Source organism: Zosterops lateralis (assembly GCF_965231275.1).
Source record: "Zosterops lateralis genome assembly, chromosome: 23".
NCBI lineage: Eukaryota > Metazoa > Chordata > Aves > Passeriformes > Zosteropidae > Zosterops > Zosterops lateralis.
Window position 1 is genome coordinate 1308233 of NC_139783.1, and position 12498 is coordinate 1320730.

General features: G+C 47.0%; 1 protein-coding gene across 1 annotated transcript in view; it reads right to left on the reverse strand.

Moving 5' to 3' along the window:
• LOC310918323 (tyrosine-protein kinase receptor UFO-like) overlaps positions 1 to 12498 on the reverse strand; it is a gene marked incomplete at both ends in the record, with an annotated part of 32240 nt that overhangs the window by 1341 nt on the left and 18401 nt on the right. Inside the window, 2 exons of the mRNA XM_083877177.1 lie at positions 5294 to 5435; positions 10872 to 11008. Of these exons, the coding sequence (XP_083733303.1) occupies positions 5294 to 5435; positions 10872 to 11008 (279 nt within the window). The remainder of the gene's footprint in view (positions 1 to 5293; positions 5436 to 10871; positions 11009 to 12498) is intronic.

Sequence of the window (12498 nt, forward strand, 5' to 3'; positions counted from 1 at the left end):
AAAATTCCCCCCAAAAATCCCCCCAAAAATTCCCAAAAAATCCCCAAAAAATCCCCAAAAAAATCCCAAAAATCCCAAAAAAATCCCAAAAGAATCTAAAAAAAATCCCGAAAATAATCCCCCAAAAAATCCCTCTAAAAAATCCCAAAAAATCCCTAAAAAATCCCCAAAAAAATTCCCCAAAAAATCCACAAAAAATCCCCCCAAAACAACCCCAAAAATCCCCCAAAATTCCCAAAAAATCCCCAAGAAAATCCCCCCCCAAAAACCCCAAAAAAACCCCAAAAAACCCCCCAAAAATCCCCAAAAAATCCCAAAAAAATCCCCAAAAATCCCCAAAAAATCCCCAAAAAAAATCCCCCCAAAAAATCCCAAAAATCCCCCCAAAATCCCCCCAAAACCCCCCAAAAAATCCCCAAAAAATTCCCCCAAAAATCCCCAAATAAACACGAAGCCAGTACAGAACAAATAAAATTTATTGAGGGGGGTAAAAAATGAGGGGAGGGGGTTTCTGACCTTTGGGGAGGGTCCCTGGGGGTCCCAGTACCTTTGGGGGGGTCCCTTCATTTTTGGGGGTCCCAGGGGGGTCCCTTTATTTTTTGGGGGAGGGTCCCTGGGGTGCCCCAGGACCTTTGGGGGGATCCCTGATTTTGGGGAGGGGTCCCAAGGGGGTCTTTCCCTTTATATTTTGGGGGGTCTCTTTATTTTGGGGAGGGGTCTCAGTACCTTTGGGGGGTTTCCTTCATTTTTGGGGGTCCCAGGGGGATCCCTTTATTTTGGGGGAGGTCCCAGTACCTTTGGGGGGGGTCCCTGATTTTGGGGAGGGGTCCCAGGGGGGTCCCTTTATTTTTGGGGGGGTCCCTTTATATTTTGGGGGTCTCTTTATTTTGGGGAGGGGTCTCAGTACCTTTGGGGGGGTCCCTTCATTTTTGGGGGTCCCTGGGGGGGTCCCTTTATTTTTTTGGGGGTCCCTGGGGGTCCCAGTACCTTTGGGGGGGGTCCCTGATTTTGGGGAGGGGTCCCTAGGGGGTCCTTCCCTTTATTTTTTGGGGGGTCTCTTTATTTTGGGGAGGGGTCTCAGTACCTTTGGGGGGATCCCTTTATTTTTGGGGGGTCCCTGGGGGTCCCAGTACCTTTGGGGGGGGGTCCCTTTATTTTGGGGAGGGGTCCCAAGGGGGTCCTTCCATTTATTTTTTTGGGGGGGTCCCTTTATTTATTTTGGGATCCTTTTATTTTTTGGGGTCTCCCTTAATTTTATTTGGGGATTTTTTTAATTTTTTGGGGTCTCCCTTTATTTTATTTTGGGATTTTTTTTAATTTTTTTGGTCTCCCTTTATTTATTTTGGGATCTTTTTATTTATTTTTTTGGGGTCTCCCTTAATTATTTTTTGGTCCCTTTATTTTTTTGGGGTCTCCCTTTATTTATTTTCAGATCTCTTTATATTTTTTATTATTATTTTATTATTTTTATTATTTTTATATTATTATTTTTTATTATTTTGGGGTCTCTTTTTTTTTTTTTTTTTTTGTGTTCCTTTATTATTTTTGGGATTTTAAAATTATTTTTGGGATTTTTTAATTATTTTTGGGGATTTTAAAATTATTTTTGGGGATTTTAAAATTATTTTGGGAATTTTTAAAATTATTTTGGGATTTTTAAAATTATTTTTTGGGATTTTTTAAATTATTTTTTGGGATTTTTTAATTATTTTGGTGTCCCTTATTTTATTTTTTTTGTGTCCCTTTATTATTTTTGGGATTTTTAAAATTATTTTTGGGATTTTTAAAATTATTTTTGGGATTTTTTTAAATTATTTTTGGGATTTTTTTATTATTTTGGGGCCCCTTATTTTATTTTATATTTTTGGAATTTTTTTAAATTATTTTTGGGATTTTTTAAATTATTTTTGGGATTTTTTAATTATTTTTGGGATTTTTTAATTATTTTTGAGATTTTTTTAAATTATTTTTGGGATTTTTAAAATTATTTTGGGGCCCCTTATTTTATTTTATATTTTTGGAATTTTTTTAAATTATTTTTGGGGATTTTAAAATTATTTTGGGAATTTTTAAAATTATTTTGGGAATTTTTAAAATTATTTTTGGGATTTTTTAAATTATTTTTGGGGATTTTTTAATTATTTTGGTGTCCCTTATTTTATTTTTTTTGTGTCCCTTTATTAATTTTGGGATTTTTAAAATTATTTTTTGGGATTTTTAAAATTATTTTTGAGATTTTTTTAAATTATTTTTGGGATTTTTGAAATTATTTTGGGGCCCCTTATTTTATTTTATATTTTTGGAATTTTTTAAATTATTTTTGGGGATTTTTAAAATTATTTTGGGATTTTAAAAATTATTTTTGGGGATTTTTTAATTATTTTGGGGATTTTTTAATTATTTTTGGGATTTTTTAATTATTTTGGTGTCTCTTATTTTATTTTTTTTTTTTGTGTCCCTTTATTATTTTTGGGGATTTTTAAAATTATTTTTGGGATTTTTAAAATTATTTTTGGGTATTTTTAAATTATTTTTGGGATTTTTTTAATTATTTTTGGGATTTTTAAAATTATTTTGGGATTTTTAAAATTATTTTTGGGGATTTTAAAATTATTTTTGGGTATATTTTAATTATTTTTGGGATTTTTAAATTATTTTTGGGGATTTTTTAATTATTTTGGTGTCTCTTTTTTTTTTTTTTTTTTTTTTGTGTCCCTTTATTATTTTTGGGATTTTTAAAATTATTTTTGGGATTTTTTAAAATTATTTTGGGATTTTTTAAATTATTTTGGGATTTTTTAAATTATTTTTTGGGTATTTTTTAATTATTTTTGGGTATTTTTTAATTATTTTTGGGATTTTTTAATTATTTTTGAGATTTTTTAAAATTATTTTTGGGATTTTAAAATTATTTTTTGGGATTTTTAAATTATTTTGGTGTCTCTTATTTTATTTTTTTTTTTTTTTTGTGTCCCTTTATTATTTTTGGGATTTTTAAAATTATTTTTGGGATTTTTAAAATTATTTTTTGGGATTTTTTAAATTATTTTTGGGATTTTTAAAATTATTTTGGGGCCCCTTATTTTATTTTATATTTTTGGAATTTTTTTAAATTATTTTTGGGGATTTTAAAATTATTTTGGGATTTTTAAAATTATTTTGGGATTTTTTAAATTATTTTTTGGGGATTTTTAAATTATTTTGGTGTCCCTTATTTTATTTTTTTTTGTGTCCCTTTATTATTTTTGGGGATTTTTAAAATTATTTTTGGGATTTTTTAAATTATTTTTGGGATTTTTAAAATTATTTTGGGATTTTAAAAATTATTTTTGGGTATTTTTAAATTATTTTGGGATTTTTTAAATTATTTTTTGGGATTTTTAAATTATTTTGGTGTCCCTTATTTTTTTTTTTTTTTTTTTTTTTTGTGTCCCTTTATTATTTTTGGAATTTTTTAAATTATTTTTGGGATTTTGAAAATTATTTTGGGGTCCCTTATTTTATTCTATTTTTTTGGGATTTTCTAATTATTTTTGCGATTTTTAAAATTATTTTGGGGATTTTTTAATTATTTTTGAGATTTTTTAAATTATTTTTGGGATTTTTAAAATTATTTTGGGGCCCCTTATTTTATTTTATATTTTTGGAATTTTTTTAAATTATTTTTGGGGATTTTAAAATTATTTTGGGAATTTTTAAAATTATTTTGGGATTTTTAAAATTATTTTTGGGATTTTTTTAAATTATTTTTTGGGATTTTTAAATTATTTTGGTGTCTCTTATTTTATTTTTTTTTTTTGTGTCCCTTTATTATTTTTGGGATTTTTTAAATTATTTTTGGGATTTTTTAAATTATTTTTGAGATTTCTAAATTATTTTTGGGATTTTTTAATTATTTTGGTGTCCCTTTTTTTTTTTTTTTTTTTTTGTGTCCCTTTATTATTTTTGGGATTTTTTAAATTATTTTTGGGATTTTTAAAATTATTTTTGGGATTTTTAAAATTATTTTTGGGATTTTTTTAAATTATTTTTGGGATTTTTAAAATTATTTTGGGGCCCCTTATTTTATTTTATATTTTTGGAATTTTTTAAATTATTTTTGGGGATTTTAAAATTATTTTTGGGATTTTTTTAATTATTTTTGAGATTTTTTAAAATTATTTTTGGGATTTTGAAATTATTTTGGGGCCCCTTATTTTATTTTATATTTTTGGGATTTTTAAAATTATTTTTGGGATTTTTAAAATTATTTTTGGGGATTTTAAAATTATTTTGGGAATTTTTAAAATTATTTTGGGATTTTTAAAATTATTTTGGGGATTTTTTTAAATTATTTTTTGGGATTTTTTAATTATTTTGGTGTCCCTTATTTTATTTTTTTTTTGTGTCCCTTTATTACTTTTGGGATTTTTAAAATTATTTTTGGGATTTTTAAAATTATTTTGGGAATTTTTAAAATTATTTTGGGAATTTTTAAAATTATTTTTATTATTTTTTTATTATTTTGGTGTCCCTTATTTTATTTCTTTTTGTTTCCCTTTATTATTTTTGGGATTTTTAAAATATTTTTGGGATTTTAAAAATTATTTTTATTATTTTTTATTATTTTGGGGTCCCTTATTTTATTCTATTTTTTTGGGGATTTTCTAATTATTTTTGCGATTTTTTTAAATTATTTTTGGGATTTTTTTAATTATTTTTGGGGATTTTTTAAATTATTTTTGAGATTTTTGAATTATTTTTGGGATTTTTTTATTATTTTTGTGCCCCTTATTTTATTTTATTATTTTTTGGAATTTTCTAATTATTTTTGGCGATTTTTAAAATTATTTTTGGGATTTTTTAAAATTATTTTTAGGATTTCTGAATTATTTTTGGGATTTTTTTATTATTTTGGGGCCCCTTATTTTATTTTATTTTTTTGGGATTTTAAAATTAATTTTTGAGATTTTTAAAATTATTTTTTGTATTTTTTAAAATTATTTGGGGAATTTTTTAAAATTATTTTATTGCCCTTTATTTTATTTTTATTTTTCCCCCCTCACGCCCCTTCCTCAGAAGCCCCAAAATCCTGGGTGGGGGAGGGGCACAACACGTACCTGCCCGGGACCCCTCCCCCACCCTCCCCCTCCCCCTCCCCCTCCCCATTTTGGGGGGTCTCGGGGGGAATATTTTCAATTTTTTGGGGCAAAATTTGAATTTTTGGGGGTAAAATTTGAATTTTTGGGGGATTTTTGGGGGTTTTTTGGGGGGTTTTGGGGGTCGCCCCTCCCCCCCCCGGCGCCATGTTGACGTAAAGGGGGTCGGGGGTCTCCGGGGTGGGGGAGGGGAGGGGGGGGAGCCCCCCCAGGAGCCCCCCCAGGGCCCCCCCGAGCTCCTCGAAGGTGGGACGGGCCCGGGGGTCCGCGGCCCAACAGCGCCGCATCAGCGAGTACCTGGGGAGGGGGAAAATGGGGCTGGGGGCTTCACATGGGGGTTAAATGGGGCTGGGGGGGGAATAATGGGGGTTCAAATGGGGCTGGGGGCTTCAAAGGGGGATGGGGAGGGGGGAAAATGGGGCTGGGGGCTTCAAAGAGGGGTGGGAGGGTGTGAAGTGGGGCTGGGGGCTTTAAATGGGGGTTAAAATGGGGCTGGGGGTTAAAATGGGGTGGAAATGGGGCAGGAAATGGGTCTGGGGGCGGCCCAACAGCGCCGCATCAGCGAGTACCTGGGGGGGGGGAAAATGGGGCTGGGGGCTTCACATGGGGGTTAAATGGGGCTGGGGGGGGAATAATGGGGGTTCAAATGGGGCTGGGGGCTTCAAAGGGGGATGGGGAGGTCTGAAATGGGGCTGGGGGCTTCACATGGGGGTTAAAATTGGGGTTAAAATGGGGCTGGGGGCTTCAAATGGGGATGGGGAGGGGGGAAAATGGGGCTGGGGGCTTCAAAGAGGGGTGGGAGGGTGTGAAGTGGGGCTGGGGGCTTCAAATGGGGGTTAAAATGGGGTGGAAATGGGGCAGGAAATGGGGCTGGGGGCTTCAAATGAAGATTAAAATGGGGCAGGAAATGGGGCTGGGGGGGTCTGAAATGGGTCTGGGGGCTTCAAATGGGGCTGGGGAGGGGGGAAATGGGGCAGGAAATGGGTCTGGGGGCGGCCCAACAGCGCCACATCAGGGAGTACCTGGGGAGGGGGAGGGAAAATGGGGCTGGGGGCTTCACATGGGGGTTAAATGGGGCTGGGGGCGGCCCAAAATGGGGCTGGGGGCATCAGAGAGTACCTGGGGAGGGGAAAAATGGGGCTGGGGGGGCCCAAAATGGGGCTGGGGGCTTCAAATGGGGCTTCAGAGGGGAGAAATGGGGGTTCAAATGGGGCTGGGGGCTTTAAATGGGGCTGGGGGGAAATAATGGGGCTGGAATGGGGATGGAAATGGGTCTGGGGGCTTCAAATGGGGATGGGGAGGGAAATAATGGGGATAAAAATGGGGCTGGGGTCTTCAAAGGGGGTTGGGGGTGTCTGAAATGGGGCTGGGGGCTTTAAAATGGGGCTTCAGAGAGGAGAAATGGGGATAAAATGGGGCTGGGGGGGAATAATGGGGATTAAAATGGGGCTGGGGGCTTCAAATGGGGCTGGGGGAGTCCAAAATGGGACTGGGGGGGTCAAATGGGGGTTAAAATGGGGCTGGGGGCTTCAAATGGGGGTGGGGAGGGGGGAAATGGGGATGGGGAGGGAAATAATGGGACAGGAAATGGGGCTGGGGGCTTCAAAGGGGGCTGGGAGGGGCTGGGGAGGGGGGAAATGGGGCTGGAAATGGGTCTGGGGGCGGCCCAACAGCGCCGCATCAGGGAGTACCTGGGGAGGGGAAAATGGGGCTGGGGGCTTCACATGGGGCTGGGGGGGGTCTGAAATGGGGCTGGGGGCTTCACATGGGGCTGAAATGGGGGTTTAAATGGGGCTGGGGGCGGCCCAAAATGGGGCTGGGGGCATCAGAGAGTACCTGGGGAGGGGGAAATGGGGCTGGGGGCGGCACCAAATGGGGCTGGGGGAGAAATAATGGGGCAGGAAATGGGGCTGGGGGCTTCAAATGGGGATGGGGGGGTCTGAAATGGGGCTGGGGGCTTCAAAGGGGGCTGGGGAGGGGGGGAAAATGGGGCTGGGGGCTTCACATGGGGGTTAAATGGGGCTGGGGGGGAATAATGGGGCTGGGGGCTTCAAAAGGGCCTGGGGGAGTCTGAAATGGGGTTGGGGAGGGGGGAAATGGGGATGGAAATGGGGCTGGGGGCTTCAAATTGGGGTTAAAATGGGGCTGGGGGATCTGAAATGGGTCTGGGGGCTTTAAATGTTGATGGGGAGGGGGGAAATGGGGATGGGGAGGGAAATAATGGGACAGGAAATGGGTCTGGGGGCTTAAAATGGGGGTGGGAGGGTCTGAAATGGGGCTGGGGGGGTTCAAATGGGGCTGGGGGCTTCAAAGGGGGCTGGGAGGGGTCTGAAATGGGACTGGGGAGGGGGAAAATGGGGCTGGGGGCGGCACAAAATGGGGCTGGGGGCTTCACATGGGGCTGAAAGGGGGTTTAAATGGGGCTGGAAATGGGGCTGGGGGAGAAATAATGGGGCTGGGGAGGGGGAAAATGGGGCTGGGGGCTTCAAATGAGGGTTAAAATGGGGCTGGGGGAGAAATAATGGGGCAGGAAATGGGGCTGGGGGCTTCAACTGGGGTTGGGGGGGTCTGAAATGGGGCTGGGGGCTTTAAATGGGGGTTCAAATGGGGCTGGGGGGAAATAATGGGGGTTAAAATGGGGCTGGGGGCTTCAAATGGGGCTGGGGGAGTCTGAAATGGGTCTGGGGGCTTTAAAATGGGATGGGGGGGTCTGAAATGGGGCTGGAAATGGGGCTGGGGGCTTCAAATGAGGATGGGGAGGGAATAAATGGGGCTGGGGGGGAAATAATGGGGCTGGGGGCTTCAAATGGGGCTGGAAATGGGGCTGGGGGAGAAATAACGGGGCAGGAAATGGGTCTGGGGGCTTTAAATGGGGGTGGGAGGGTCTGAAATGGGGCTGGGGGGGTTCAAATGGGGCTGGGGGATTCAAATGGGGGTTAAAATGGGGCTGGGGGGGTTAAAATGGGGTGGAAATGGGGCTGGGGGCTTCAAATGAAGACGGAAATGGGGCTGGAAATGGGTCTGGGGGCGGCCCAACAGCGCCACATCAGCGAGTACCTGGGGAGGGGAAAATGGGGCTGGGGGCTTCACATGGGGGTTAAAATTGGGGTTAAAGTGGGGTTGGGGGCTTCAAAGGGGGCTGAAATGGGGGTTAAAGTGGGGCGGGGGGGGATAATGGGGGTTCAAATGGGGCTGGGGGCTTCAAAGGGGGATGGGGAGGGAAATAATGGGGATAAAAATGGGGCTGGGGGCTTCAAAGGGGGTTGGGGGTGTCTGAAATGGGGCTGGGGGCTTTAAAATGGAATAGGGGGGGCTCTGAAATGGGGCTGGGGGCTTCAAATGGGGCTTCAGAGAGGAGAAATGGGGTTTAAAATGGGGCTGGGGGAGAAATAATGGGGCAGGAAATGGGTCTGGGGGCTTCAAATGGGGATGGGGAGGGGGGAAATGGGGCTGGGGGCTTTAAATGAGGGTTAAATTGGGGCTGGGGGCTTCAAAGGCGGCTGGGGAGGGGGGAAATGGGGCTGGGAGGGAAATAATGGGGCTGGAAATGGGTCTGGGGGCTTTAAAATGGGATGGGGGGTCTGAAATGGGGCTGGGGAGGGGAGAAATGGGTCTGGGGGCTTCAAATGAAGCTGGAAATGGGGCTGGGGGGGAAATAATGGGGCGGGAAATGGGGCTGGGGGAGTCTGAAATGGGGTTGGGGAGGGCGGAAATCGGTGAGGGGTCAGTGCGGGGTCAGGGGTCAGTCAGGGGTCAGTGAGGGGTCAGGGGTCAGTGAGGGGTCAGTCAGGGGTCAGTGAGGGGTCAGTGCGAGGTCAGTGAGGGGTCAGCGAGGGGTCAGTGAGGGGTCAGGGGTCAGTGAGGGGTCAGTGAGGGGTCAGTGAGGGGTCAGTGAGGGGTCAGTGCGGGGTCAGTGAGGGGTCAGTGCGAGGTCAGTGAGGGGTCAGGGGTCAGTGAGGGGTCAGTGAGGGGTCAGTGAGGGGTCAGTGAGGGGTCAGTGAGGGGTCAGTGAGGGGTCAGTGCGGGGTCAGTGAGGGGTCAGTGCGAGGTCAGTGAGGGGTCAGTGAGGGGTCAGTGAGGGGTCAGTGAGGGGTCAGTGCGAGGTCAGTGAGGGGTCAGTGAGGGGTCAGTGCGAGGTCAGTGAGGGGTCAGTGAGGGGTCAGTGAGGGGTCAGTGAGGGGTCAGTGAGGGGTCAGTGCAGGGTCAGTGCGGGGTCAGTGAGGGGTCAGTGAGGGGTCAGTGAGGGGTCAGTGAGGGGTCAGTGAGGGGTCAGTGAGGGGTCAGGGGTCAGTGAGGGGTCAGTGAGGGGTCAGTGAGGGGTCAGTGCGAGGTCAGTGAGGGGTCAGTGAGGGGTCAGTGAGGGGTCAGTGAGGGGTCAGTGCGAGGTCAGTGAGGGGTCAGCGAGGGGTCAGTGAGGGGTCAGGGGTCAGTGAGGGGTCAGTGAGGGGTCAGTGAGGGGTCAGTGTGGGGTCAGGGGTCAGTCAGGGGTCAGTCAGGGGTCAGTGGTCAGTGAGGGGTCAGTGAGGGGTCAGTGAGGGGTCAGTGCGGGGTCAGTGAGGGGTCAGGGGTCAGTGAGGGGTCAGTGCGGGGTCAGTGAGGGGTCAGGGGTCAGTGAGGGGTCAGTGCGGGGTCAGTGAGGGGTCAGTGAGGGGTCAGTGAGGGGTCAGTGAGGGGTCAGTGAGGGGTCAGTGCGGGGTCAGGGGTCAGTGAGGGGTCAGTGCGGGGTCAGGGGTCAGTGAGGGGTCAGGGGTCAGTGTGGGGTCAGTGCGGGGTCAGTGAGGGGTCAGGGGTCAGTGAGGGGTCAGTGTGGGGTCAGTGAGGGGTCAGGGGTCAGTGAGGGGTCAGTGCGGGGTCAGTGAGGGGTCAGGGGTCAGTGAGGGGTCAGGGGTCAGTGAGGGGTCAGTGAGGGGTCAGGGGTCAGTGAGGGGTCAGGGGTCAGTGAGGGGTCAGTGAGGGGTCAGGGGTCAGTGAGGGGTCAGTGCGGGGTCAGTGAGGGGTCAGGGGTCAGTGAGGGGTCAGGGGTCAGTGAGGGGTCAGTGAGGGGTCAGGGGTCAGTGAGGGGTCAGTGAGGGGTCAGTGAGGGGTCAGTGAGGGGTCAGTGAGGGGTCAGGGGTCAGTGTGGGGTCAGTGAGGGGTCAGGGGTCAGTCAGGGGTCAGTGAGGGGTCAGTGAGGGGTCAGGGGTCAGTGTGGGGTCAGTGAGGGGTCAGTGAGGGGTCAGTGCAGGGTCAGGGGTCAGTGAGGGGTCAGTGAGGGGTCAGTGCGGGGTCAGTCAGGGGTCAGTGAGGGGTCAGTGAGGGGTCAGTGAGGGGTCAGTGAGGGGTCAGTGAGAGGTCAGGGGTCAGTGAGGGGTCAGTGAGGGGTCAGGGGTCAGTGAGGGGTCAGGGGTCAGGGGTCAGGGTCAGGGATCAGGGGTCAGGGGTCAGGGTCAGGGGTCAGGGTCAGGGGTCAGCGGTCACTCACAGCTGTGGTGGACACTGCGGTGGGGTTTAGGGGGTCAGTGAGGGATCAATGAGGGATCAGGGGTCAGGGGTCAGGGGTCAGGGGTCAGGGTCAGTGAGGGGTCAGGGGTCAGGGGTCAGGGTCAGGGGTCAGGGTCAGTGAGGGGTCAGGGGTCAGGGGTCAGGGGTCAGGGTGAGGGGTCAGGGTGAGGGATGAGGGGTCAGGGTGAGGGGTCAGGGGTCAGTGAGGGGTCAGGGGTCAGGGGTCAGGGTCAGGGGTCAGGGGTCACTCACAGCTGTGGTGGACACTGCGGCGGCGCCCCCAGGCGGTTCCCCCCCCTCAGGAAATCCAAAACCTCCGAGTTCTCCAGGCCCGGGTAAGGGGTCAGTCCCCGGGCGGCGATCTCCCACATGGTCACCCCGAATGACCACTGAGTGACCACAGAGTGACCCCTGAGTGACCCCTGAGTGACCCCTGAGTGACCACTGAGTGACCACAGAGTGACCACTGAGTGACCACACCTCACTGTTCTCCAGGCCCGGGTAAGGGGTCAGTCCCCGGGCGGCGATCTCCCACATGGTCACCCCGAATGACCACTGAGTGACCACAGAGTGACCCCTGAGTGACCCCTGAATGACCACTGAGTGACCCCTGAGTGACCCCTGAGTGACCACTGAGTGACCACTGAGTGACCACAGAGTGACCCCTGAGTGACCCCTGAGTGACCCCTGAGTGACCACTGAGTGACCACAGAGTGACCACTGAGTGACCACTGAGTGACCACAGAGTGACCACTGAGACACCTCCCCCTGATCTCCCACATGGTCACCCCGAATGACCACTGAGTGACCACTGAGTGACCACTGAGTGACCACTGAGTGACCCCTGAGTGACCACTGAGTGACCACTGAGTGACCCCTGAGTGACCACAGAGTGACCCCTGAGTGACCACTGAGTGACCACTGAGTGACCCCTGAGTGACCACTGAGTGACCACTGAGTGACCACACCTCACTGTTCTCCAGGCCCGGGTAAGGGGTCAGTCCCCGGGCGGCGATCTCCCACATGGTCACCCCGAATGACCACTGAGTGACCACAGAGTGACCACTGAGTGACCCCTGAGTGACCACAGAGTGACCACTGAGTGACCCCTGAGTGACCCCTGAGTGACCCCTGAGTGACCACAGAGTGACCACTGAGTGACCACACCTCACTGTTCTCCAGCCCCGGGTAAGGGGTCAGTCCCCGGGCGGCGATCTCCCACATGGTCACCCCGAATGACCACTGAGTGACCACTGAGTGACCACTGAGTGACCCCTGAGTGACCACTGAGTGACCACTGAGTGACCACAGAGTGACCCCTGAGTGACCACTGAGTGACCACTGAGTGACCACTGAGACACCTCCCCCTGATCTCCCACATGGTCACCCCGAATGACCACTGAGTGACCCCTGAGTGACCACTGAGTGTCCACTGAGTGACCACTGAGTGACCCCTGAGTGACCGCTGAGTGACCACAGAGTGACCACTGAGTGACCCCTGAGTGACCACTGAGTGTCCACTGAGTGACCACTGAGTGACCCCTGAGTGACCGCTGAGTGACCACAGAGTGACCACTGAGTGACCACTGAGTGACCACTGAGTGACCACAGAGTGACCCCTGAGTGACCCCTGAGTGACCACTGAGTGACCACTGAGTGACCACAGAGTGACCACTGAGTGACCACTGAGTGACCACTGAGTGACCCCTGAGTGACCACTGAGTGACCACTGAGTGACCCCTGAGTGACCCCTGAGTGACCACTGAGTGACCACTGAGTGACCCCTGAGTGACCACTGAGTGACCCCTGAGTGACCCCTGAGTGACCACTGAGTGACCCCTGAGTGACCCCTGAGTGACCCCTGAGTGACCCCTGAGTG